General features: G+C 51.1%; 6 protein-coding genes across 7 annotated transcripts; 2 read left to right on the top strand and 4 right to left on the bottom strand.

Annotated features, from left to right (window-relative positions):
* Positions 1–18: 18 nt before the first annotated feature.
* On the bottom strand, positions 19–4,009 carry Thoc6 (THO complex subunit 6). Its single transcript, XM_003477698.5, has 13 exons — positions 3,830–4,009; positions 1,907–2,022; positions 1,745–1,809; positions 1,558–1,661; positions 1,433–1,470; positions 1,296–1,344; positions 1,128–1,199; positions 937–1,039; positions 796–845; positions 659–721; positions 440–550; positions 232–366; positions 19–157 (listed from the first exon to the last, which is right to left on the bottom strand). Exons 1-13 carry the CDS (start codon positions 3,866–3,868, stop codon positions 77–79), a joined length of 1,026 nt encoding a protein of 341 aa, XP_003477746.1. The 5' UTR covers positions 3,869–4,009; the 3' UTR covers positions 19–76.
* A 195-nt stretch (positions 4,010–4,204) lies between these two features.
* On the top strand, positions 4,205–5,535 carry Hcfc1r1 (host cell factor C1 regulator 1). Of its 2 annotated transcripts, XM_063226369.1 has the most exons (3): positions 4,273–4,381; positions 4,849–4,960; positions 5,163–5,535. In XM_063226369.1, exons 1-3 carry the CDS (start codon positions 4,273–4,275, stop codon positions 5,296–5,298), a joined length of 357 nt encoding a protein of 118 aa, XP_063082439.1. In that variant the 3' UTR covers positions 5,299–5,535. The 2 variants fall into 2 exon arrangements, with proteins under 2 accessions (XP_063082438.1, XP_063082439.1); XM_063226368.1 differs by lacking the exon at positions 4,849–4,960 and having other exon boundaries at positions 4,205–4,358.
* A 238-nt stretch (positions 5,536–5,773) lies between these two features.
* On the bottom strand, positions 5,774–7,999 carry Tnfrsf12a (TNF receptor superfamily member 12A). The gene is made up of 4 exons (XM_003477696.4): positions 7,607–7,999; positions 6,804–6,908; positions 6,458–6,592; positions 5,774–6,371 (listed from the first exon to the last, which is right to left on the bottom strand). Exons 1-4 carry the CDS (start codon positions 7,698–7,700, stop codon positions 6,316–6,318), a joined length of 390 nt encoding a protein of 129 aa, XP_003477744.1. The 5' UTR covers positions 7,701–7,999; the 3' UTR covers positions 5,774–6,315.
* Positions 8,000–9,790: 1,791 nt separating this feature from the next.
* On the top strand, positions 9,791–11,523 carry Cldn6 (claudin 6). Its single transcript, XM_003477695.2, has one exon. It carries the CDS (start codon positions 10,211–10,213, stop codon positions 10,955–10,957), a length of 747 nt encoding a protein of 248 aa, XP_003477743.2. The 5' UTR covers positions 9,791–10,210; the 3' UTR covers positions 10,958–11,523.
* Positions 11,524–11,884: 361 nt separating this feature from the next.
* On the bottom strand, positions 11,885–13,318 carry Cldn9 (claudin 9). The gene has a single exon (XM_003477694.3). It carries the CDS (start codon positions 12,964–12,966, stop codon positions 12,313–12,315), a length of 654 nt encoding a protein of 217 aa, XP_003477742.1. The 5' UTR covers positions 12,967–13,318; the 3' UTR covers positions 11,885–12,312.
* A 4,501-nt stretch (positions 13,319–17,819) lies between these two features.
* On the bottom strand, positions 17,820–24,273 carry LOC134470822 (uncharacterized). The gene is made up of 3 exons (XM_063227086.1): positions 24,244–24,273; positions 20,792–21,583; positions 17,820–19,700 (listed from the first exon to the last, which is right to left on the bottom strand). The coding sequence occupies exons 1-2, from the start codon at positions 24,271–24,273 to the stop codon at positions 20,828–20,830; spliced, it is 786 nt and encodes a 261-aa protein (XP_063083156.1). The 3' UTR covers positions 17,820–19,700; positions 20,792–20,827.
* Positions 24,274–24,611: the final 338 nt, after the last annotated feature.

The raw sequence follows: 24,611 nt of genomic DNA, 5'->3' as shown, positions 1-24,611 counted from the left end.
GAAGAAAACACAAGGAAGGAAAGCTTGCAACTTTATTGTAAAAAAAATAAGACTCCAAAGGGGGACTGCTCAGGTGTTAGAAGGACAGGGAGAAGGCACGGTAGCCCAGATTGGTGAAGACATCCACCCGGCAGCTGTTGCCTGCAGAGGTCAAGACCTAGGGGCAGAAGAGCCATGAATGATCTGCCCACACTCCCTAGACCCCCTGGCATGCCCAGGTGCCTGACCCACCTTGCACTCAGGTGCTGCCGGCTGTTGGTTGAGGCTGAGGCTGAGCAGCCCTGGGGAGGAGCCAGGCACCTGAGCCTTGAGCTCCCCACTCAGCTGCCAGTGGTTGATGCAATGGCCTTGGCCAGCTGACAGAATCTGTGGAGGACAAGAGCTCAGGGCTGGAAAGGGATCTGGGAGAAGATGGCAGAAGCAAGGCAGAGGGTCTCACCAAGTCCTGGTAGAAGGTGACATGTTTCTGTGGTGCTCGCATGGGGAAGATGGTGGTGGGTGTAGAGGATCGCAGGTGCCACAGGGTAAGAGCTGGGCCCCCTCCACAGACCTGGCAGAAAGGTGCAGGTTCCCAGCCACTGTGAGCCAGGAGTCTTCAGCTGACAGGGCCTGAACACACTACCCTCCCCTAGTTCCCCAATGCACCCTGCCAGCTCACCATCCAGTCTGAATCAGTTGCCAAACATCCAATCCAGCGCCCATTGTGTGGTCTGGAGCACTCCTTGGAGGGAGGAGAAAGAGGTGAAGACAGAGATAGGGTGGGGAAGAGAAAAGGTGTGTGACCCATCTCCTTACCTCATGCTTATAAACCTCAATTGTCTGTGCCTCCTTGGCTGTGCGGAGGTCTGTTGGTAAAAAGCCATGAAGGTTCCAGTTATCCCTACTGGACCCCACCTTCCTCCCACTATCCTGCCCTCCAGCCAGCCACCTCCTTACCCCAAAGCCTCACAGCCCCATCTTCACCGCCTGATAGCACCTCAGGACTCCGTTCTCGAAGTGCCAAGCAATGGATATAGTCTGTGTGACCCCGGAGAGCCCGCTGTAGGGAGAAGGACAGAGTGATGAAGACACCCAGGAAGAGTGCCTCCCCTGGCCCAGATCTGCCCCAGCTCCAGCACTCGGCTCACCGTGAAGGTCCCAGTTTCTAGGTCCATAGCGTGCAGCTGACAATCTCCCCCAGCCAGGATGAGGGAATTCTCCTGCAGATGGAGCAGAGTGGAAGTCAGGTCAAATCAGGACAGGGAGTAGGTAAAGACTCAAGGTTTGGGACAAGAACTATCACAAAAGGTTTAGACCTTGGGAACAAGCAGCAAGGCATTGATCTCAGGCACCTCCAGGCTGGTCCTGAGGGAGGAAGGGCAGGGTCAAGGTCAGGGTCAGCAAGGCAGTGCCCTCACCCAACATGAGTTCCACTCACATGGCTCTGGCTCACCTGTATGGGGGCTGACGACGCCACACTTCCTTACAGCCCTTTATACAAGAGAAAACACTGGGTGACCACAAAGGCTCTTTCTGGGTAGGGTAGCACAGCCCTTTCCCAGACTCCAGATTCCTTACCTTCTTGAGGATCTCTGCCCAAAGCCAGGCCTTCACCTCCCCATCCCCAGCACTGAGTAGGTGTCTATCAGTGGAGACCATGCTGTAGACAGGTCCATCATGGGCTAAAGGTAAATGCTTGAGTAAGCCCACTTTGCCATCTCTGCCACCCTGGGGTCCCCTAAGCCATATCAACAGCTATACCCACCTTGGAAGGTTACCACAGGCTTCTTGCTTTCTTCTTTGGCCTCTGAACTCAATGCAGCAGACAAACTGAAGACAACAGGCAGGGGTCAGAAGCAGGGGGCATCAGAGCCCCGAGGGCCAAGTGCCAAGGCTCAGGATGGTGGAGAGTAGTGGTCAAGGGTACCTGAAGATGGCAATCTGCCCATAGTTGTTACCAGCTGCCAGAAACTTCCCACAGGGTGAGACACTCTGGGAGAAGATGGTCATGTGCAGTCGCTGCAGGGCCTGAAACACCTCAGTCTGTGGAGAGAGACTGGATGAAGCCTCTGTCCACTGGCTCTTCCCTGCCTCCCTAGTCGCAGCCAGGTCTCTCATATCCAGACTTCTCAGCACTCTTTCGAGGTGTTCATTACACAGACACTTGTCCATGCAGCCCCAGAAGTGACTCCCAAGAAGCGGGTAAGAAAAAGAGTTGGGGGTGTGATGCCTTGGAAGTGCAAAGCAAACACCAAACCTCTTCTACCAGTTTCTTCAACAGTCAAATGGCATTTACAAGAGATCCTACCACAATTAAAATGAGCTAGTGTACAAGCTAATGTACAAAATTCATACAAAAAGCCTTGCCTGGGGCTGTCATATAGAAAATGATTAAAAAGTGGCACTTGCCAGAGAGAACCACTGGGAAGCCATGCAGACCCCTGTGTGCCTACGTTGGTCCTGCCAGGAGAATCAGCAAGGAAGCTCCCTCCACCATCCCCAACCCGTAAGCAGTCGCACAGGTCAGAGTCTGAGACGATAATAACTGAAGCAGGGAAGCAACCTGACATTTGACTGACTTTGCAAGCCTGGGATCAGTACCCTGAGAACTATTTAGACTACGAATATAACAATATGCAGAATAGTAATGATTTTGAATTTCCCAGCATCTTATCACTTTTTTGTTTTGTTTCATTTTATTGCTCTGTTTTATTCTTTTTTTTTAAAAAGTGGCATTTTCAGGGCATAGGTGGCACATGCCTATAATCCCAGCACTCTGAAAGGCTGAGGCAGAACGATTACAAATTTAAACTCAGATTTTAGCAATTTAGTGAGATCCTATCTTAACATACTAAATAAAAAAAGGGCAGGGGATGTAGCTCAGTGTGAAGGTTCTAGATTCAATCCCCAATACTGGAAGGGGAAAAAAAAAGGCTCCTGTACAATTATTGCATCAATATTCTTGTTTATGTATTTATGTATACTTTTTATTTATATTTGAGACAGGGTCTTAATATATAGTGAACCTCAAACTCTTAGTGATTGTCCCACCTCAGTTTCTGGATTGCTGGGATTACAGCACACCACAAGTAGTTTCATTTTTGATTTTTATTTATTTATTCTGGGATTTTTTGAGACAAGGTCTCTGCTATGTAGTTCAGAGCAGTTTGAACTATGTAGGCCCAGGCTGACCTCGAACTCTCAGCAATCCTCCTGTCTCAGCCTTCCAAATGTTGGAACCCACAAGCATGCACCACCACACCTGGTTTCACACCCGCCTTTTCTTTTTTAAAGTGTAGCTACAGGAAAGGCTGAGGCAGGAGGTTCACAAAGTTCAAGGCCAGCCTGAGCAATTTAGCCAGACCCTATCTCGAAATTTAAAGGGAGGTTTGCTGGGTGTGGTGGTGCATGTCTGTAATTCCAGCACTGGGAAGGCTGAGACAGGAGCATCACTGAGAGGTCAGCCAGGGCCACATAAGTTCAAGGGCACCCTGGGCACCCTTGATTACACAGACTCCCTATCTCAACAAAACAAAACAAAAAATTTAAGGTAGTGGGGGCAAAAAAGTAACTAGGTCGAATGTTTACCTAACATTCATGAGCCTCCTGGGTTCAAGCTAGAAAGAATTAATGGCTTTATTACTTCAGGACAGAAAAATAGACCGACTTCTAGCCTCTACATTCGACTTTCACTCAGGCCACTCTTGCCTATACTCCACAGTCCCCTACGAAGCCAGAGTCTCATTAATCGTTTCCGCACACCAGTGTTCCAGCGTTATCCCTTGCCCATTCCATCCAAGCCATGCAGAGACTCCAAACCCCAGAAAGCACCAGGCCCACGTCGGCTCACCTGACCCAGAGGCACCGCAAGCTGCGTAGCACGTTCCATCTCCGGAACTACAAGTCCCACAGTGCACCCGTGTAACGCAGCCTCTCCAACGCCGGACGTGCCTGAGAGCGGCTCCTCTTCACGACTACTAGTACCTCGATATTGCCGACGGATCGGGCGAAGGCGGTCGTCTGGTACCGCCACACTCCTCAAGAATCAAGGAGAGCGTACCAAACCTCCCGACAGCTAAGAACTGGCGCTCCTGCTTTCCTGCTCCGTCGGATCCCCCACCCCCACTCCGCCGAAAAGACCCGCCTTCTGACCGCGCGCCACTCCCCTTCCGCGTCTGCGCAGAACCCTCGCAGCGTGAGTCAAGTCACGCCCCCTTGCGATTGGGCCACGCCTCTGAAGCTCCGCCCCTGCTTCCTGGATCCCACCCCTCTGTCCGCGGGACCCCAACCCCAATGATCCAGCAGCACCCCCTGGAGCGGGCCTACCCAGCTCTCGCCTTGCGGGCCACCTCAGGGGTAACTCGGGATCTGGACACCAGGTGTGTTTTGGGGCACTGGCGGGGTAACCCCCACGAGGGGCGCAGGAGCTTTAGCTGGGGGCGCAGGACTGATCTGCAAAAGACACCGGGTGAGGTAAACCGTAGGGCTTGTCTTTGAAGTGAAATAGGGTTAAGGCTGGGAGCCAGTTTATGGTCAAGACTTCTGAGATACGTTGTTGGATGGCCAGAGGAGAATGGCTTAAGTGTGACTGAGTTAGAAATGGGCTGGGGACTCCTGGCAGACGCTGCAAGCTCCGGAGGGCAGATCCTCAGGAAGAACCAAGAGGGTTGGGTGCACCTGGATCTCTTTTTCTTAGTTTTACTCTCAGAGGAGCTGTGCCCATGAGCACCAAGCGACGCCTGGAGGAGGAGCAGTGAGTTTGGGAGAAGGAAGGGCTCCAGACTGAATGTCATCTCTAGACCCCATCATGCAACCACCTCTCTCATTATCCTTGCTTGTCTTCCTGTCTCTCCCCAGGGAGCCCTCGAGAAAGTAGTTCCGAGGAGAACATGGCCACCCACTTCTCTAGACTTAGCCTATATATTGACCACCCCTACTGCAGCCTCCCTAAGACTTTCCCCCCTGCCCTGCCTCCACTCAGGTAGGCAACCTCCACTGATCAGACCTCCTAGAGGATTGATCATACCTGCTCCTCAGAGCCACTCACTATGTCCTGCCTCATTGTGCTATTTTTAGCTTCTAACTAACTTGTGTTTCCCATCCTTGCTAAGATGGGAAGGGGGGGGGGATGATTCTGCCACACCACTCTTTACCCATGCCTTGACTGTTGTTTCCTGTTCCAGGAGCCCCTATTCAGAGTTGCTTCTCTGGCGATACCCTGGAAGTCTGATCCCAGAGACCCTCTGGCTGTTGAGGATAGGGGATACCTCCAGCCCCCACTTTGCTGCAATCCCAGCTGGTGATACAATCAAGCTCTGAGCATTGGCAGACTATGACTCTCCCTACTTTCTTGCCTGATATAAGACTGACAGTTTCTATGAAGGGACAGGGTAATTGCTTATACTCCTCTACATCAGGCACCTGGGCACCAAGATCTACCCCTAACAGAGGAGGACATTGAGCTCAGTGGAATCTTGGGTTGGGAGGGGCAGCAGCATGGGGAGGAAGTGTCCTCTCCGAAAGTGAATAAAGATTGCCTAGCAATTGAAGCCTTCATAGGAAGACCCTGTCTGGAACATGGGGCCTTCAAAGAGGGTGGGGTGCTGGATGCTTGGGTTTTTCAAGATCTTCCCTGGAAAATGGTCAGAGCTGGCCAGGTCCTGGCAGGCTGGGTTACAGGCATTGAGAATGTGTGAGTCAGAGCCTCACCCCCACCCCCGCAGCAGGCAACTGACTCACTGGCTCCTTCCAGCTCTGAGGAGTCAGACTGGGGATCATGCCATACTCCAAACCATTTAAAGTTAAAGATTCTTTATTAATAAATTCTCCCCTCCAAACTTTCTCCCCAAAATAAATATCTCCTACCCCTCTTTGGGGGTGGGGGTGGGGTGGGGTTTGTATCTTAGGGCCAGCCCTCCTAGAGGGCCAGCCCTCTAGTGTTAAAAACAGGTCCCTAATTGCCCCAGGCTGACTCCTGCCCCCATTTCAGTCCATCTGAGTGGGTGGGGCTTAGTGTTATGTCTAACCTTTGGGTCAGCCTGGCCTCCAAGACATCAGGGGGACAGGGAGACCCCCTTGTGCAAATGCTGCAGTTTCTTACTGTGAGTAGCATGAGGCTCCTTTTTCTGTCCTGGAGCCAGACAGGGCAATCAGACACCTTGGAAGCCTCCCCTGAACCCTGGGCCCAACCTCCGGGGTGATTCACAACTCTTCCCCCTTGTGGCTGGAGGAGGCCTGGCTATGGGTCTGGCTCTGGGTCTGTCTGGGAAGCAGAGGCTGGCTCCAGAAGAATGAATGAATGATGAGTGGGTGAGGCTCCAGGTGGGGGGGACCCAGTCACTGGATCAGTGCCACACCAGGACACCCTTCTCCACCAGTCTCCTCTATGGGGGCTGCAAGAGATGTGGGAGAGATGTCATGAGCATGAGAAATGTGCAGAAGTGATGGGAGGGCAGAAGGGTGGAAGTGACACACTGACTGGTAAACTTCTCTCTCCTTCGGCACCGTCTCCAGACCAGGAAGCCAGAAAGCAGCGCCAACACGAGGGCCAGGCTCAGGGCACCCCCAAGGATGGGCCAAAGCAGCTGGAAAGGGGCAGGTGGGGTCGCAGCACCTAGAGATGAGTCTCAAGTCAGATCTCTCCCCACACCCTATCACTGAGCCCAAACCCACACCCACCATAGCTCCCACCTTGATCACTCCCCACTCTTATTTCCTTTTGATTAGTTCTCCAGATCCCAAACCATCTATTTACTCCCCTCTCCACCCCAGCAACTTTCCCCCTCTTCTAGGGTCCACTGGACACCAGCCCGTCGCGCACTCACAGCCCCGGCAGAAGTCACTGTGCGGTCGAGTGGGACACGACGCGCAGTCCATACACTTGTCCAGGTCCGCGCTCCACGAGCTGCCTCGAGAGCAGGGGGCGGTGCCTGAGGAGGGGGCCGTGGATCAGAGGCCTGGGGGGAGGGGCGCGGCTATTCTGGGGGCTGAGGTCAGGGTCCGCCGGCTCGAATAACGTGAGTCACCGGCGCCCGCTGTCCTCCCCCCCCCCCCCCCGCCACATTCCTCACAGGTGACCGCACGGCCTGACCCGGACATGGCATTACGGGGGAAGGGGTAGCATATCGCAGAACTTTGATGGGGGGGTTCAGATCCCCACAACCCCCGCGCTGCCGGCGTGTGACTCACTCCTGGGCACCCAGCCCGACCCCGATCCCTCCCCCCGCATAGCTGGGCACTGAAGTCACCGGATGGCAGGGGGCACCCCACTGGTAGAGAGGGCACAGACCCCCATCACTCTCGGAACTCCCCCCACACTATTCCCTTAGTGGTGTAAGTAGACCCCGTAAAGACCAGGCAGGGGGCGTGCCCCCTGACCAAACCAAACATACTGCCCCAAACTTACTTTCTCTCTTGGTTTACGGGTTCGGGGCGTTTGGGACGACAACCCTCCACACCCGACTAGACGAAGAAAGTGAAGTCCGGACTGCGACCCCGGAGTGGGAAGAGATCTCTGGCAGCAGGAAGCTCGGCGTCCCGAGACACCAGACCCCACACCTCACATCCACCTCCCGGTCCTGGGTCCGATCCCTGGCCCCGGGTCCCTCAGTCCCCACGCCCCATGTACCTGGCGCCTGCTCTCCAGCCGCAGCGCGCGGCAGCGCCAGCATAAGCCCCAGCACGAGGAGCCTCAGCAGCCAGCGCAACCAGCCCACAGCCATGGTACGCGTCCCGCGGCAGCCGCAGTCTGCTCCCCGCGCTGCGTGGCCAGCACCTCCAGCCCCGGCCCCGCCCCCGCCCCCGCCTTCCGGGGCGGAGCCCTCGCCCCCGCCGCCCCGGACGCCCAACCCCAAGGAGCCCGCTACGTCCGCTCATTGGACCAATACAAGATCCGCGCGGGAGTTTAGCAGATTGCGGGAATTTGGTCCTGGACTTGCCTCTCCCAACTCACGTTTATTCGGAGGGTGTGGAGTAGGAAGGTCCCATACAAAGCAACACACCTGTAATGATAACTGCTGGGTTTTTTTTTTTTTCTTTCCTTTTTCTGATACTGGGGAATAAACCCAGGGCCTTAGCCCTGAGCTACATTCTAGTCAGTTTTGTTTTTTGTTTTTTTAAAAAAACAAGGTCTTGCTATGTAGCCCAGGCTGGCCTTGAATTCACTATGTAATAGCCCAGGCTGACCCGAACTCACAGCAATACTCCTGCCTCAACCTCTCGAGTGCTGGGATTAGAGGTGTGCGCCACTATTCCCGGCTTACTTGTAGGGTTTTTTTTAAGGGATCCGGGGGTATAACAGTAACAACAGAAAAATAACGTGCTCTTTAATTTTAATAGGAGGTACACACTGAAATGTAGACTTACGCTATTTTACAGAGTTGAAAACTGAGGCTCCGAAAGATTGAGTTCCAGAGGTCTCAAAGCTAGTTCGTAGGGTCCAGAGGCATAAGCGACTGCGGGGCAGGCGCCAGGTCGTGAGTTCCATCTCCAGTACCAAAAACAAACAAAGCTAGTTCGTAAGTGGCGGTCTGGAACGTAGCCAGTCCGAGGTGCGCGCTGCTCAGCGTGCGACAGGTGCAGCAGCGCCCCCACTGCCATAACCAAGCTGGGACGCGCACGCCCCTGCCATCGGGGCCGGGGTCTCTGCCCCTCCCCGGGAGAGGTGGGACAGTGACGTCAGTGCTCCTTTAAGACCCCCGCCTCTACTCCTCTCCTCTCACTTGGCTGTGACTCCCTTTGGTCCCTTCTTCAGGTGAGTCTCCAGCAAGTGTGCGATTTGGGGGTCAGAAAAGCTCTTCGCAGGGTCGGATGTAGGGATCTTGGGTGTGGGTGGAGGCCTCCATGGAGAAGCTGAGCGGCGCTCCTGGAGGCAGCCAGCTGAGTCGGGCTGGGCCACTGAACCCGAGAGAGGACCTGGTCCTTCCGCAGCTCTTCAAGTCTTAAATGCCCCTCCCCCTTCCCTTCCCTGAACAAAGACTCCAAAACTTTGTACGCTCCTCGTCTACCTGCCTTGCCTCTCTGGGGCGGGGCTCCCCTCCCCTTCACCTTCGGAAGCGGACCCACCCGGCTGTTCCAGGCTGAGGTGACCAACCCCTCAGTGTGTGGAAAGGGAGGGAGGCTAGGGTAGGGTTTCCTTCAGACGGGATCTCTGCGGAGGTCTTGAGCTCTGAAACCTCAAGGTGTAAAAGGGAAGGAGGCCAGGGCAGGGCCGCTCTCAAACGGGAATCTCCGTGGAGGTCTTGAGCTAGGCCTCCTGCCTCCCTGGCTGCACTACTGGGAAGGGAGCTACAGTTGGGTCCAAGTGGTGTGTAATGGGTGTGTGCAGAACTTTGTGTAATGGGGAGCCACAGCAGGCCTTGAGCAGGGTCGGCTCTGGTCCTTGTGGCACGCCCAATTCAAAGTGGACCTTGAAGGGCAGATGTAGCCAGAACGATGATGGAGGACTGGACAGATCCCCTATCTGTCCATCTGTCCAGAAAAGCTGTGTCCTGAGAGGACCCTAGCATGGCCTTTGATCTAAAACAGAAAAATGACCCCGAACAAGGACAAGTGTGCACCATGGCACCGAAGCAATGCAGAAGAATGAACTAGGGAGTCAGCAGGCTTCTGAATGAGAGTTTTTCTTTGCCTCTCTCTCTAGTCTCTCTTGAGGAGACAGCTTTTGTAGAGTGGCTTGGGACATAAGTTGAAGATACTGTCAGCCTGATACAAACAAATTGGTTCAGGGTATTTGGACCTTGGGTAGTGGAAAAAGGGTTTTTTGTTTGTCTGTTTTGCTTTTTTTTTTTTTTTTTTTTTTTTTTGAGGGGGTAGCCATGCTAGAGATTGAAACCTGGAATTTATAGGATGCTAGACAAGTGTCTGAACTATACCCTCAGTCCTGAGAATGAGCTTTTGAGCCTGAAACATACTAAAGCCAGGCCACGTGGAAACTGCAGTCTTTCCATTCCCTTTTTGGCACTTCGTTGCATGATAAAGTGTATTCCACAAAGTGGCAAGACCATGGGTGTGCTTTATCCTCTTGCCTGTGGTTTGCACTCAAAACAGCCAGGATTATCTGCTTATTCAGTGACCTAAACCAGAAGCTGTCACGTGATTAGGGAAGCATTAAGTACTTATTTTGCATATGAGAAAATGAGGTTCAGGTAGTATATGCTACCCCCATTACAGGATATAGTGACCAACTCCTGGGGTATGTGCTATTGGTCACCTGTGTGGAGTCACATGATTCATGGTCCAGGGTCTAGATCAGTTCACTCTAATGTTTTTCTGCTTCTGTCCTCACACGCAATACAGCCTCATCAGCTTTGCCATGGCTTCTGCTGGTCTGCAAATACTGGGGCTTGTCCTGACATTGCTGGGCTGGATGAAAGCTCTGGTATCCTGCACCCTGCCAATGTGGAAAGTGACTGCTTTTATTGGCAACAGCATTGTGGTGGCCCAGGTGGTGTGGGAAGGGCTATGGATGTCTTGTGTGGTGCAGAGCACTGGCCAGATGCAGTGCAAGGTGTATGACTCTCTACTGGCACTGCCCCAGGACCTGCAAGCTGCGAGAGCCCTCTATGTCATCTCCCTGCTTGTGGCCTTGCTTGGTCTGCTGATCTACCTTGCGGGGGCCAAGTGTACCACCTGTGTAGAGGACAAGGATTCTAAGGCCCGCCTGGTGCTTGCGTCTGGGATCATCTTTGTCATCTCAGGGATCCTGACTCTGATCCCTGTCTGCTGGACAGCCCACACTATCATCCAGGACTTCTACAATCCCTTAGTGGCTGAGGCCCAAAAGCGGGAGCTGGGAGCCTCCCTCTACCTGGGCTGGGCTGCTTCAGGCCTTTTGCTTCTGGGTGGGGGGTTGCTATGCTACACCTGCCCCTCTGGAGGGTCTCGGGGCTCCAGCCATTACATTGCTCACTACACAGCATCTGCCCCACATCCCACTTCTCGGGGGCCCTCTGAGTATCCCACCAAGAATTATGTTTGATGCAGATAGAGGCTGAGGGCTCCATTGGTCTTGGCCCGAGCTGAGATGGTAACACCTGATATCTTTGGGGTTGGTGCTTACCTTGCTTTTATTTTTTGTTGTTTTTTTTTGGGGGGGGTCATTTAAATCCATTTGATAGTGGAACAAAGAAGACTCACATTTTCACCTGGGCTCTGACATTGGTATTCTTTATCTTTGAATAGTGGAACCAAAGAAGCAATTCTGAATATTTTTTCATTCATAGCATAACCATCTTGGAAGCCAAATTGGAGCTATGGAACCCATGCGAAGGTTGTTGCTACTCTGGGCTTTATAACCACAAGATGGCCTTTATACCAAGAGTTTTGGCCGCTACTGAGGGGTGGGGTCAGTCAGACCCATTCCAGGAAGGGGCTGATGATTGAGTTACCAGAAAACTGCCCTCCCCAAGTCTTCTAACTTCTGACTCCTATATCCAGCCACCATGTACCCTCCTGTGGTCAGGCCCTGGCTATTCTGTAGACCCCCACGAGGATCTCCAATCATGTACACTTCTGCCTATGCTCTGCTCATACAATAAAATTTCTTTTGTTAATAGGTCTTTGCTGTTGCTAGGGCCTGATCAGTGCCCAGCCTGGCTAGAGAATGTGTGTGCAAGTCCATCATGATCCCTTGTCTCTGTTCCCTCCTGGTTCAGGCCCCATGGCCTAATGAAGCTGCCCTGAAATAGGAACCAGGCAATGGCCTGGCTGCTTGAAATCTTCAGCATAAGACAGGAAGCTCGGGCAAGGTGGTGGGCACCTGTCTGTAATCCCAATACTGTGGAGACAGAAGCAGGAGGAGTGCTGCAAGTTGTACGCTAACTAGGGCTACATAGTGAGTTTAAGACCAACTTAAACTATATAGTGAAACCCTGTCTCAACACAAAACACACAAAGGAAGCCCAAGTATAAGTACTCTTTTTATTCTGATTACGGAAGGTAGGAAATGTGGGCTACCTACTCCCAAAGGGCCTGGCCCCAGGTGTCTTAAGATACCAGTATTGGCTGAGCCAGAGTGCACTACCTCCGGGACAGGTTTGGCTCCTTATTTTGGAGGCAAGGAGCTGCAATCCTTTCAGTGGACCCCAGGCTCTTGGGGTAGGGGAAGGCTCACATGTCCTGGACAACAGAAAAAACTAATCCCACAGATAAGGTGGAGGGGAGGTTAGCCCAGTTTCTATGAAGTGGGGACCACTGAGGGTTGGCTCAGCCAGACCAGCTGAGACTGCTCCTGGAGCCAGGTTATTTGAGCTTTACAAAAATGGATTTCCTGGGGGATAAGGGGCACAATGGTAGAAGACAAAGCTCAGATGATGGCTCCTGAGAAGTCCCGTTTCATACATAGTCCCTCTTGTCCAGCCCAGATGCACCAGATCGGGAGGGGATGGAATAGCCCAGTCTGGGGCCACGGGGCCGCTCAATCTGCGGTGGGGGACATGTGCAGCAGAGGAGCCCTCCACCCAGCATGAGTAGTGCAGCAGCTGCCCAGCCCAGATAGAGGGAAGCCCCCAGCTCCCGCTTGAGGGCCTCAGCTACCAGTGGGTTGTAGAAGTCCTGGATGATGCCATGGGCTGTCCAGCAGACAGGGATGAGCACCAAGATGCCTGAAAGGAGAAGGAGGACCCCTGCAGTGAGCACAATTCGGGCCTTGGCACCCTCATCTTCCACACATGTGGTGCACTGGGCGCCTGTGATGGCCACCAGCAGGCCAAGCAGTGCCAGGAGGAGGGCTATGACGCAGAGTGCTCGGGCAGCCTGTAGGTCTTGGGGCAGTGCCAGCAGAGAGTCATACACCTTGCACTGCATCTGGCCAGTGCTCTGCACCACACAAGACATCCATAGCCCTTCCCACACCACCTGGGCCACCACGATGCTGTTGCCGATAAAAGCAGTCACCTTCCACAGAGGCAGGGCACAGGATACCAGGGTTCCCAGCCAGCCCAGCACAGCCAGGGTCATGCCCAGGAGTTCAAGGCCAGTTGAAGCCATCTACCCTTCAGTTCAGTCTTCTCAGCCCAGGCAGCTGGGTCAGCTCAGCAGGGGTCAGATATGTTGGATATGGATCTTGGTGCCCAGGAGGAATGGTATGTGTTGTCCTCTGACCAGAGCAGTCTTCACAAGTGTGGGCCTCTCTCAGGTTGGTGTCGGCTGTTCACACACCACAAATCTGTTTCTTGGTCCTGTTCAGCTGAGTGATGTGTCTGTAGGAGACTCACCCTTGGAACACCCTGCAGTCACATCTGGGCACAGCTCAAAATGTTCCTCCAGATCTGCAGAGTCCTGTTCTCTCCTAGCTGGTGCTGCAGTGAAACCTCAGAGCAGTAAACCTTCTGCAGTGTCACCTGGGGCCTCTGCAGGCTGTAGCTGCAGGCGGGGGTTTTTAAGGCCCAGGCAGGGGAGGAGCAGAGCAAGCCTAGAAGGCCAGGATTGGGCCACAGCAAGAGGGGTGGGGAGGTGGGAGAAGGTGGAAGGGGGGGTGGTCAGTGGTGGGTGGTATTGACTGCAGACAGGAAGGACAAACACTGCATATGGGAACCCAGGGACAAAGAAATGGAAAGACTGAGGACCAGATGGTTTGTGTGTGGCTGCGGGTAAACTGGTGGGCGATAGGGTAGACAGAGGGTTTAGAGACTGACCCTTCACTGGCCTCCACCATCCCCCTCTCCCATTTCATGATGCAAATGTGCCCTGTCTCCCACAGTATCGACCACCCCTCTTTTCACCTCCCAGCACTCTCTGGAATCTGATCTGTCTCCTGGCTCAGCCCGGTATCCCAGGTGGCTCCCAGGGGAGGGGCCCTGCCTGCACAGTTCCCCAGGCAACGGGTGCCTGGGCCCAACTCAGGTGGCATCACCTTGGCAACGGCCTAGAAAACTACCCCCACTTCTACCTCAGCTCAGGTTTGCCTGCCCCACCCCCTGCTGCTGAAACTTGGGGGCTAAGCAGGCAGAACTGCTGAAAGTCTCTAGAGGCTTGTGGATAAAGGGCCTGTTGTTGAGGTGGAGGGCTGCACTGAGGCCAGAGCAAGAAAAACAAACAGTGGGGGAAGTGATTCCAGGGCAGGGGCCTCGAAATCCGTTCTCCCCCATGGTTGCTGGAGTGGCCTCTCAGGCCATCCAGGCCAACACTACAGAAGAGGGCAGGGAGTGAGGCTGAGAGCAAGAGCCCCCTCAGAACCTGGGACTCCCTTCATAGTGAGAACCTGGGACTGGCACAGATCATGCAAGGTTAAATTCCTTAATCCTCTTGGATCAAAGACCCACTTGAGAAATGGGACCTACATTCTCCACAGGAACACACTCCCACAACACATGTGCCCCTCATTCTGGGAGGTTCACACCTCCCCAGTCCTTCTCTGGGGGTTAAGAATTCCTGGGGACACTGAGGAAAATCCTTCCCGTTCACATACTTTCCAGGGGGTATCAGGAGGCTAGCTAGAGTGGGCCCGAATGGGATAGCCTCTTACCTCCACATCTTCTCTAAGGAAGGGAGTGCTGAGTGTGAAACTGGAGCCCACCCTGGTACCAGATGCCCAGTGGGGACAGAGATGGGAGATGCCCCCCTGACTAGGGAGACATTAGGTACATCCCTACTTGGTGTTCTGTGTGATTTTATTATAAAGAGTTCAAACTTCAAGAATTATTCAGAATTGAGGCAGGTGAGATGGTACACGTTTTTAAACCCAGAACTCTGGGAAGCTGAGGCAGGAGGATTGCAAATTTGGGAAATAAATTGATTGAGACAAGGTCCTACTATGTAGTTCAGGCTACCCTTGAAATCACCATGTAACCCAGGCTGGCCTTGAACTCTAGGTGACTATCCATATAGGTGTATTCTACTATGCCCCAGCAGTCTGAGAAATTTAATGACTAAGCAAGATTATGTTTCAAAAAATAAAAATATAAACCTGGGCATGGTACTTCATGCCTATAATCAAAACACGTGAGAGGCAAAAGCAGGATGATCCCCAGGTGTTCAAGGCCAGCCTGGGGTACATAGCGGGACCCTGCATGCCTGCACTGGTTCTTACACAACACACACACACACACACACACACACACACACACACACACACAAATATACATAAAAAAAGAGGTAGGTAAGTAGCTCAGTACAGAGTCCCTGGGGTTCCATCCCTAGCAGTGCAAAAGAAAAAAAGAATTGCTTGGAATTGAAATTCAGGAGTTCAAGTATTACTTTTGCGTAAAGGTTTTAGTTTTTTTTTTTTTTTTTTTTGTCTTTTTATCGGTACCAGGGATCAAACTCACAACTGCCTGCTTGCAAGGCCGGTGCTTATGCCACTGAGCTAAATCCCCAACCTCCAAGGTTTTAGTATTTTTGGAAGACATGCTTATGTTTTCCTCAGATTGGCAAAGTGGTCTATGACCCCACAAAGCTTGACAATCTTGGGTCGAGGGATATATAGCTCATTAACATAGCACCTACCTGGCAGGTCATGAGTTCAATTCCTGCTACAAAAAAAAGACTGGGGATATAGCTCAGGGCAAAAGCCCTATGTTCCAAGCCAACTGCTGAGGGAAAAAAAGTCAGCACTGAAGCCAGCATCAACCACTGAGCTGATCTCCAAAATAGGCTGAATCATACATTCTCCACCTACTCACAGGGAGAGGCTTTTCCCAGAGGAAGGCTGGTCTGGTGGCCCCACTGAGGCCAGAGGAGTGAAGGTACCTTCTCCACAGTGGCAGGATGGAGATGGGGGTTGACAATTGTAGCCAGACCAGTGGCCAGTTTAGCCTCCCAGTGGTGTCCAAATCAATGTCCCTGTGGTTTAGATTTTACCTGGTAGGGGCAAGGAGATGACTGCAAAGAAGAGCAAATAGAACCAGTCCTTTAAGGGGGCTACCTCTGTTGCCTTCCAGGGGATTCCAGGAATCCAGCCACACAGGTTTGGGCAGGTGTCAGTTGGCAGCACAAACCTGGGTCTCTGAAAGGGCCCCAACACCTCCCTACCAAGGGGGCCCCAGCCCAAGGCCTTTTCTCTTCCCTGGACCCAGCCCAAGCCCTCCTCTTTCCTCAACACACACCAGTTGATCTGGACATTCTCAGTTTTGAGTAGTGAGCCAGACAGTTGGCCAGCCTGTATTCAGTTTTTGCCTCAATGCTCTCTAGTTTCCCCAGCAGGTAGGGAGGCTGTACACACTCCAACCCCTCTGCAATGAAGCAAAGCATGTACAATGCCAGGGACCAGCCAGCCACAAGTGAGATGGGGACCCAGAAGACATGTGTGCCTCCTTGTGAGAAATCCCTACTGGCCCGGCGTGGTGGCTCACTCCTGTAATCCCAGCACTCGGAGGCTGAGGCAGGAGGATTGTTGCAAGTTTAAGACCAGTCTGGGCTACAAAGTGAGCTCAAGGCCAGCCTGAACTGCATAGTGAGACCCTGTCTCAAAAAGACAAAAAAAAAAAAAAGGGCTAGAGATTTAGCTTAGCGGTATAAGCACCTTCCTTGCAAGCAGGTGGTCGTGACCTTACTGAACTTGCTCTCCTGTGGCACAAGCATCTCCTACATTTCCTTTTTCTCAGGACAGGATGGGGAGGGATGGGTGTACTGAGGATTGGATGCAGGGCCTTTATACTGAACTACATCCCTGGCCCTTTTTTAAAATTTTGAGAAACGGTGTCCTTAAACCACTAAATTTCAATCCTCCTGCCTCAGCCTTCCAGAGCACTGAGGTTACAGATGGGTGCCACCTCTCTTGGCTTCTTCCTCTCTGATAAAACAAAGCAACAGTTGCTGAGACCTGGGGCAAAACTGAAAAGAAAAAATGCCTCATGCTGGGAGGCCCCAGACTTTCTGCAAGATTCCCCTGGTCCACCTGAACTTGGATCTTGGATATCAAAGGGTTAAAATTGAGACCTAAGGGGAAGGAAAGGGACTGGAATGTTATTGATATAGAGGTGGGGCCAGCTTGGCGTGGTTATCACCTCGATGGCACTTTAACAAGTCCTTGGGAATCTCCACCTCCATCCCCTAGGTAGGGAAAGAGGTGGGGGAAGGAAACCCTCCTGGAAATACTACCCTAAGAGGAAATGGCAGGGGAGGTGCATGACGGCATTATCTTAGTCTATATGGAAAAGGACAAAATGACTTTGTCCCCTCTTGGAGAGTGGAGGGCTAGGAGGCTCAGGTAAGAGGTGTGGAAGTTACCTCACTCCATTTAGACAGGAAAGGTGTGGTTTAGTGAATGGGGAGGGGTAACTATTGTATGATATAGGGGCACACAACTAGATCCCTGAGGGAGGCAGCACCCCTTACCCCCAGAGGAGCCCAAGGGCCAATTTCACAAAGGAAGCTGGCCCCAGGCTCCCCAGCCTGCCGAAAGTGCAGGTGAGATCTAAAGGCCTTATGCTTAAGAGCTCATGGCCTCTATCACAGCACTAAGGGAGCTTGACCAAGCATACACAAAGACATCCAACCTGCTAGAGTCCAAACCCTGACTTCCAACTGGGTCCCCTCCTGGTTTGTCAGGAACCCTATTTCCACAGGCAGCAAGGCTGAGCTTCTCCCCTAGTGCACCTTTCTGAACCACCCATTCCTCTGGAGCTGCCATTCCTTGGAGGGAAGCTCTCAGGATCTGATTACCTCTCCTTCACTCTCACATCTGGGTGTCTGGTGCCCTTTGCCCTTGAGGCTTCCGGCTGGACTCCCACCTCAGGACCTCCCTGGGCAAGTCACAACTGCCCAACCACAGGTGTCTCTGGGCCTGTGACCTACCTCCAGGGCTGTCCCTTGTACTTTCTGGGGCATACATTCACACTTTGGGGATCACCATTTTGTCAAGAGCATGAGAAGTTTCACTTGTAAACCACAACAGACACTACTGACTGGGTAACAATTAACTTTATTATCAACTGTGATCATCAGCTTTCAAACAGCAGCGGCTTCCTGTCCCAAATTCTGAAGGTGGGGCCTCCTGATTAGTATTGTCCTAAAAGGACTCATTCATTGTCCTCCTTGTTTACTCTTCACTTCTTAGCAGACTGCAACAGGAAGGTGGGGAAGCAGCAAACCAACAGGCCGGAACTTCAGTCATCCTTCAGGAAAGGGGAAAGACAGTCCCTTCCTGTGCCATTAAGAGCTTTATTAAAGTCTAGTGTTTATCAGCTCCTGCCCAAGGGCTCCAGGGTCATCCAATTCCCCAGGTTTCGGATAGGGACTAGAACACAACATTCTGGGAAGACAGGAAGGGAGGTGAGTCAGCCTCACAGGATAGAGGACACTATATGGATCAGGTGATGGTCTCATAAATGGTAAGTGGAACCTGGGGCCTTATCTGATAAAGGGCTCTTCACGAAAGCTATTAAATGAAGGAACTCAAGATGTGATCAATTTGGGTTGACGGGCTCTACAACCAATGACGGTTGTCCTTGTGATATAGGGGAAGTAATAGAATGACCTGCTAGATGTTAGATACATGTGTTCCAAAGAACAAAAAAATGAATTCTAAGAAACAGTAGAAAAGAATAGGAAAAATTTATTGTGTGAGAGAGATAGCTCCTGAGAGCCAGAAGGGGACCTGAAAGTGAGTTGCCATGGACCCCACTTCTCAGAGGAAGTTTTATAGAGCAAAATCACGAGTGGGAATAAATGGATCAAACTATGATTAATCAGTAAGATTATAAGTATAGCCACTTAGGTAATATTGATCTAATGGGAAAGTAGGTCACATAGCAAGTACACATAGAAAGAACAAAGATATTTTAGGAAGGGATGGATCAAGGTGATCCTGGTTACCCACCTTGGTGACTGATGTCTAGCTAGCCTTTATTGGATCAGGTAAGGTCAATTATAGTATAATCTTTATAATTTATTGCTTATCCCTTGGGGAGGCATGTAGGCCTGGTCATTCCGTTTTATCATGAGGCCTAGCCTTTTATGATGTGCCTCCAGCCACAGCTGTAATGTGTTCTCATCTTCTCCACTGATTCAAGGACCTAGCCCTGTCTAACTGCCTACATTTCTATCTAACTTAGCTGCTTATAATTCTTGTAAGAGAAAAAGAGGCAGGTATGAGGGCTGGGGATTTAGCTCAGCGGCATAAGCGCCTGCCTTGCAAGCAGGCAGTCGTGAGTTTGATCCCGGTACCGATAAAAACGAAAAAGCCAAAAAAAAAAACCCCACAAAAAACAAAAAAAAACCAAAAGAGGCAGGTATGGTGGTGCATTGCTCGAATCCAGCTGGGGCAGGAAGCTGACAACTTTGAGGAAGTCAGGGTAACTTAGTGAAATCCTACCTCATAAAAAATAAACAAATAAAGGGTTGGGGGTGAAAGTCAGTGGCCAAGGGCTTGCTTAAGAAAAGAAAAATTGGAGTTGTGAGGCAGGTACCACGGAGAAGCCTGTGAAGAAGCCAGAGATTGGAGTATTGTAGTCACAAGCCAAGAAAGGCCTGGAGCAGTCAGAAGCTTGAGAGAGAAAGAAAGGATCCTTCCCTCATCCTACAGAAGGACTGATGCCCTACCGATGCCTTCATTTTGGATTTCTGGCCTCCGAAACTGTGACAAAACAAATTTCTATTGCCTTCAACCATTCAGTTTGTGATTTACAGCAGTCAGAGGACATTAATATATTATCCTTTCTTGCTGGTGGGTCCTGAGCTCTCAGAGGTCCTTCAAGGTCAGGGTTGGCTTCCTGATACTCCTGAAATACTGTAGAAAAGACCATGGAGATGGGCCATCTGCCTGGTTACCTGAGCCTGGCCACCTGTGGAACAAAGAACTTTATTGAGTTGTACTGGCTGCACAGAAACCTACAGGGTGGGGGAGTGGGAGGGTAGCAGGCTGGGGAGAGAACTTGAGTTTCTGTTCAGGACTTAGCATGGGGCTCTCTTGTCCCTCAGGATGACTTTGCAGTCATTGCATGTCCCTCAAGCCCAGTATCTATTGTACACCATCCCATGGCCAGCAGTACCACTGTATCTTATTTCAGTTGAAATTTTGACTCATTAAGCTTTGGAAAGGCTGGGCTGGGGTGTAGCTCAGTGGCAAAGCACTTGACTAGTGTGCAAGAGGCAGTGGGTTGGATTTCCAGTGCCATAAAAAAAGAAAAAAGCCGTGTGTGGTGGCACACACTTGAAATCCCAGTACTTGGGAGGCTATGACAGGAGTGCAGCAAGTTCCAGGCCAGCCTGAGCTAGTGAGACCCTGTGTCAAAAAAAAAAAAAAAAAAAAAAAAAGAAAGAAAGAAAGAAACAAGATGGGGGTGGGGGAGGATCATCTCCTTAGCCATGAAATCCAGACCCTTTATAGGAGAAAACGTGACATTCTGGTCACTAGTTAAAGCATTTTAAACACTTGTTTTCTTCCTGTTTCCTTCTCCATATGCCTTTAAGACAACCTGGTTCCCTGACTACCAATCAGTTTATCAGCATGAGGATGAGTTACATTCTCAAATAACCTAGCAAGAGGCCACCAGGCAGGAGGGGCATATGGAAGAAAGTCCTTATTTTGTGTAAAAGATGGTCTGAGAGTGTGTGTGCAGTACTGGGAACTGAACTCAGAATATTCCCACTGAGGTACATCTTCAGCCCTTTTGTTTTCAGTCAGAGTCATGTTACATCACTAATTGGCCCAAGCTGGGATTGAATTTGAGGTCCTCACCCTTCAGCCTCTCTGGGCCCTGGAATTACAGGCATTGGCCAACACTTCAGCTAAAAGCCCCTAATTCTAGATCTACTCTATTGTAAGGTTGACACCCCGCCAGATCTGGACTGTTCCTCCACTCATGCTCTTCTCTGAGTCTCCTCCTTGTGCCTGTGACCCACCCACGTCCCAGCAAGGGTTTTTTCTACTCACCTGGGCGCAGCCCCGGCAGCCAGAGACCCCCGGAGGTCAGTAGGGAGGGGTCAGGAAGAAGGAAGGCAACGGGGGCGGTGGTGACGGAGGGTGGAAGACAGGCAGTGGCCAGGGGTCGTAGGGCGCCGGGGGCCCCAGCAGGCCAAAAGGCGAGGGCCGAGAGGGCAGCGGCGGCAGCGGCGGTGGGGGCGCCTCTCCCCGCAGGGCCGGGCGGCCACGCGCGCCCACGGGCCCGGGCACGGCGGCGACGGCAGTCTCAGGCAGTGGGGGCAGCGGTGGGTGCGCGGGCAGTGGAGCGGGTGCGGGCAGGCGCGGCAGGTGCTGCAGGGCGAGCGCGGCGACGGGTGGCGGGGGCGCGCAGGCCTCTGGCGGCAGTTCGGGCAACGCCAGATGGGCGCCGGGGCCCCAAGGCGCCAACGGCTCGGGCCGCAGCGGGAGCGCGGGCAGCGGCGGAAGCTCGGCGCGGGCGAGGGCGGACGGCGGCGGCGGCGACGGCCCGCAGCTCAGGCCTGGAGGCAAGCCAGGCAGCGGAGGGTGCGGCAGGGGCGATGCGGGTAGCGACGCACGGGCGCGGCTCAGCCGCGGGTGGGCACGAGCGCGGCCCAGCCGCGGGTGCGAGCGGGACCGGGGCAGGCGGACCGCCAGCTTGCCCACACCGTCGCCGGTACCTCTAGATCTCCCCACTGGGCCAAGCGCAGCGCCTCTCCGAGCCAACCAATCGGAGGCGCCCGATGACACGCGCCAGCCAATCAAATGCCGGTGCGCTTGCGGCCACGGCGCCGCTGTCGCCGGCTGGCAGGAGGCACACGAGAGCCTCTCAGAGACTTCAGCGCGCTATTAAATTCTTCCTGCAAACCCCTCCGCTCCCAACCAATCGCAGTGTCCGCGGTGCACAGTCACCCCCTTTCGAGAAACGCTGCGCGGCACACGCACAGTGGGCGCCCCCACCTGGCCTGATCCTTTACCTGCCACAGCAGTCCCCCTACTGCTCTTCCTCGCCGCGCTCAAAGTGCTCTGGGCTGTTGCTCCCAGGGAGCAGTAAGGGGATGAAAGTCTATGCAGATTTTCACTCTCCTTCGCATTATTAAGGACTGAACCCAGGGCCTGGAGCTACAAAGGCTCTATCAATGAGCTACATCTCCAGGCTCTTTCTCTCTCTCTCTCTCTCTCTCTCTCTCTCTCTCTCTCTCTCTCTCTCTCTCTCTTTTGTGACAGTCTTGTTAAATTGCCTAGACTGGTGTAGCAATTCTCCTGCCTTCTAAATAACTGATATTCCAGCTCACTCACTTATAGGAAAAGAGATCAAAATTCAGAGACAAGTTTGGTGACAGTGTGCAGCATTCATATTATGGTGCTGCTGTAAATGACGGATGGAGGGGAAATACTGATAACCTAGCCTGCGGGGAAATGACAGTTTATTTAAATTTGTGATATAGAGGCTGAGTGTGGTGTCACTGTTTTGAAATAAAAAAAAAAAAAAACAAAAACAGGGAGTGTAGCTCAGTGGTAGACACCCAGTACTGCACATACACTCACATACAATAAATACAGAAATTGTTATTAGAACAATATTAGAACTTTTCTAATATTGTTAACAACAGACCAGGAATATAGCTTAGTGGTAAAGTGCTAGTCTCCCTCTCTCTTCGAAGGACCAAGCATCCTTCCTCACGTTTTATTTGATGAACAACTAGTTGATTGAAATGTTGATGGAATTTGAAAACTTGATTTTTCTTTTCTTTCTTTCTTTCTTTCTTTTTTTTTTTTTTTTTTTTTTTTTTTTGTACCACGGATTGAACTCATGACCTAGGGCTTGCCAGGCAGGCCTTTATGCCACGAGCTAAATCCCCAACATCTTTCCTTTTTTCTTTTCTTATATTAAAAAATACTACTTGCTCTTTTTAGGGAAGCTGTGTGCCAAAGAACCAGTGTCATAACCCACCTGCTCCTGTAACAATACAACCGATGTTTTGTTGCATATACTAGCTACTCTGGATTTCTTGAAGCTGGATGTGAAGTCTGTATTTCACTATAGTATAGTCAGGCAAGAATGCACCTCCTATAGACATGTGGAGTAAACTGTGGTGTACATAAGTCAGGTTACAGAAAAATTAGCTGCTTGTCTCTTAGGCATGCCAAACCAAATCAGCTCCATTCACCGGGAAAATCTCCCCAGGATACAAGAAGAGGTGCGGGGTGGAAGAGTTTGTCTCAGAACCTACAGGCTCAGAGACTCGTCTTGGGACTGGCTAGGTTCTGAGTCAGAGTTCAGAATTTAGCATGATCCCAATTGCACACTCTCCATTCTGGACCTTCCCCAGGAGAGGCATGGGATTCTGCACCTGTAGTCACAACAAGAAGTAATGAAGTGGGCTAGGGGTTTAGGTTAGTGGCGTAAGTGCCTGCTTGGCAAACATGAGGTTGTGAGTTCAATCCCTGGTACCAAAAAAAAAAAAGTACATTAGATATAACTTTCATATTTCCTTGGAGCTCAGTCATATTCTTTTATAATACAAAATGGACACATTTGGGGCACTGCAACTGAATAGGAAGTGCCAAGAGATCTATAAAAGAAAAAAACTGAAAAAAGGAGAAATGTTAGCATATCAGAGGAAAAATCTGTGTTATAAAACATAGACAAAAAAGACATCTGCGTATTCATAATACAGAAATGGTAGAATTTGAAAGGAAAGGGGCTAGGGATTTAGCTCAGCAGTATAAGCGCCTGCCTTGCAAGCAGGCAGTCCTGAGTTCGATCCCTGGTACCGATAAAAACAAAAAAGACCAAAAAAAAAAAAAAAAAGAATTTGAAAGGAAAAATGAAATTAAAGTAATTCCAATAGTGGTCAATGATTATAATCATTCTGAGGATGGTGTTGACAGAGTCGATTAACATCTAACAAGCTATCCTGTAATCAAAAAGTGAAGAAAAGGACCAGGGATGTAGCTCAGCAGCGTAACACCTGTCTGGTAAGCACAAAGTCCTGAGTTCTAGTCCCAGTACCAAAAAAAAAAAAAAAAAGAGGAAAAAAAATATTATTATAATGTCTTTATGCACTTTCTGGACCAAACAATATGGAACTCAGTGCAGGGAATTTAGCTCTGCAGTATAAGTGCCTGCCTTGCAAGCACTAGGTTGTGAGTTCAATCCCTGGTACCAAAAAGAAAAAAAAAATATATGGAACTCATTTGTTCTGTATTCAAAGCAAGAGGGCTCAAAAACTCATCTAAAATTTATATTAAATCTAATAGACCAAATAACTGAAAAATATGGGATAGCAAAATGCCAACTAGGATGTCTATCGACAATGTCTTTATCATTACATTTACTGGGTAGCATTTTATTGAAATTATACCACCCACAGAAAAAAAGGGCAACACTACAGTGTGAAATGTGTTATTCAAACAAGGACAATAATGCCAAAAGAATTCAGAAAGGGACTGGATACTACTGTCCAAATTGCAACATTGTAGACGGCCATGGTGGCTCATACCTGTAAGCCCAGCACTCAGGAGGCTGAGGCAGGAGGAGGCTGAGGCAGGAGGCTGAGGCTATTGCGTTTGAGACCAGCCTGGGCTACAAATTGCAACATTGTATAGTGTTTTAAATGTTTTTTTTTTGTTTTGTTTTGTTTTTTTGTCTTTTTCGTTTTTTTTATCGGTACCGGGGACCGAACTCACGACTGCCTGCTTGCAAGGCAGGTGCTTATGCCACTGAGCTAAATCCCCAGCCCCGTGTTTTAAATGTTTTAAGATATACCATACACAGAAAAAGTATTTGACAAATTTTATAAAATTGTCATTTTTATATTTTCTGCAA

The sequence above is a fragment of the Cavia porcellus genome, unplaced genomic scaffold (assembly GCF_034190915.1).
Source record: "Cavia porcellus strain 051 isolate PalLab524CR breed Dunkin Hartley unplaced genomic scaffold, mCavPor4.1 scaffold_16, whole genome shotgun sequence".
Classification (NCBI taxonomy): Eukaryota; Metazoa; Chordata; class Mammalia; order Rodentia; family Caviidae; genus Cavia; species Cavia porcellus.
Note: the sequence above shows the minus strand (reverse complement) of the source record. Positions and strands in the feature narration are given on the sequence as shown.